This window comes from Cicer arietinum, chromosome 5 (assembly GCF_000331145.2).
Source record: "Cicer arietinum cultivar CDC Frontier isolate Library 1 chromosome 5, Cicar.CDCFrontier_v2.0, whole genome shotgun sequence".
In the NCBI taxonomy this organism is placed as follows: Eukaryota; Viridiplantae; Streptophyta; class Magnoliopsida; order Fabales; family Fabaceae; genus Cicer; species Cicer arietinum.
In genome coordinates, this window is record NC_021164.2 from 26,903,569 (window position 1) to 26,904,749 (window position 1,181).

The 1,181-nt window shown below is 23.7% G+C and overlaps 1 protein-coding gene across 2 annotated transcripts in view; it reads right to left on the minus strand.

Annotated features, from left to right (window-relative positions):
- LOC101505450 (E3 ubiquitin-protein ligase makorin-like) overlaps window positions 1-646 on the minus strand; it is a 4,198-nt gene extending 3,552 nt beyond the window's left edge. The window contains exon 1 of one of the 2 annotated variants that reach the window (XM_004499814.4): window positions 512-646. In XM_004499814.4, the coding sequence (XP_004499871.1) occupies window positions 512-522 (11 nt within the window). In that variant the 5' untranslated portion in view covers window positions 523-646. The remainder of the gene's footprint in view (window positions 1-511) is intronic. The other variant, XM_027334977.2, reaches the window with a different exon arrangement.
- Between the last annotated feature and the right edge of the window lie 535 nt (window positions 647-1,181).

The following is a 1,181-nucleotide window of genomic DNA, read 5'->3' on the forward strand; positions in this document are numbered from 1 at the left end:
AAGAGTGTTCAATTACTAAATAAGAAAAGAATAAAAAAATTAGTACATAGAGCCTTGTTATAATTAGAATTAGAAAATAAAAAGAAAATAAAACCCTAAACTTAAATTTCCAAAATTATTCTTTTATTATAGATCAAATACACCCATGATCCCACTCCAACCTTAACAGAAAAAATAATTGATTACACTTTCTTTATATCAAAATTCTAATTTGTATAAACAAGAAAACAACTAAAAAAACAGAAAATAGCTTAAAGAATCATCAAACAGGTCTTTGAACACATCACCATTAGCAAGCATCAACTATCACAAGGAAAATCTATATCAAACAAGAAGATAAACAGCAAAAAAATCATCAAACGGTTATTTGTTTTCTCTTTTTCGAGACCTAAAGCACATACACCTAGCAAATAATAATAACAAAAAAAGAAATGGAATGAAGAACAGAGAAATCGAAAATGAGATCGAAGGAAGATGAAAATAATGATCGAAGGAACTTCTTTAGATTTACCTGTTGGACATGGTGGAAGACGAAAGGGTGAGATTTTAGGAAATTGTGAAAACGGTGGAAATAACATAAACCAGAAAAGAAATGTTGTATGTAAATGCAATTTATATATTTCTATTTGTATTTGTATTTATTATTTGACCAATCATGAGTTTAATTTCCTACATTTTAAAAAGTTTTATACAATTATTAAATTATAAATAAATAATTTTATAATAAAAATTAAATATTACCAACGAGATAATGTTAAATGAAAAGAGTTTTGTCATTTTGAAGAAGACATTACGTGACTTTTTTAAGTAGTCGTGTTACGTATACCATTTAGATAACTTTTAATTATGATTATTTATATATGATTGTGTGTGTCATTTAAATAATTTTTAATTATAATTATTTATATATAATTGTGTGATTAAGATTTAACTTTTTTATTAATAAAACTCATTTGATTTGATATGTTATTCAAATTTTAATTAGTTTACTTTGTAACTTATTTTTTATATAAATTAAATTCTTTATTATTTATTTGACCTACTAAATGTGACTCAATTTGAAAATCAGATACGGTGGGTCTCATTATTTTTTATGATGCAATTTTTCCAACACACGGTCAACACTCATTTTTATTTATGATTTCATTTGACATATAATAAAATATGTCAACATGTTTATT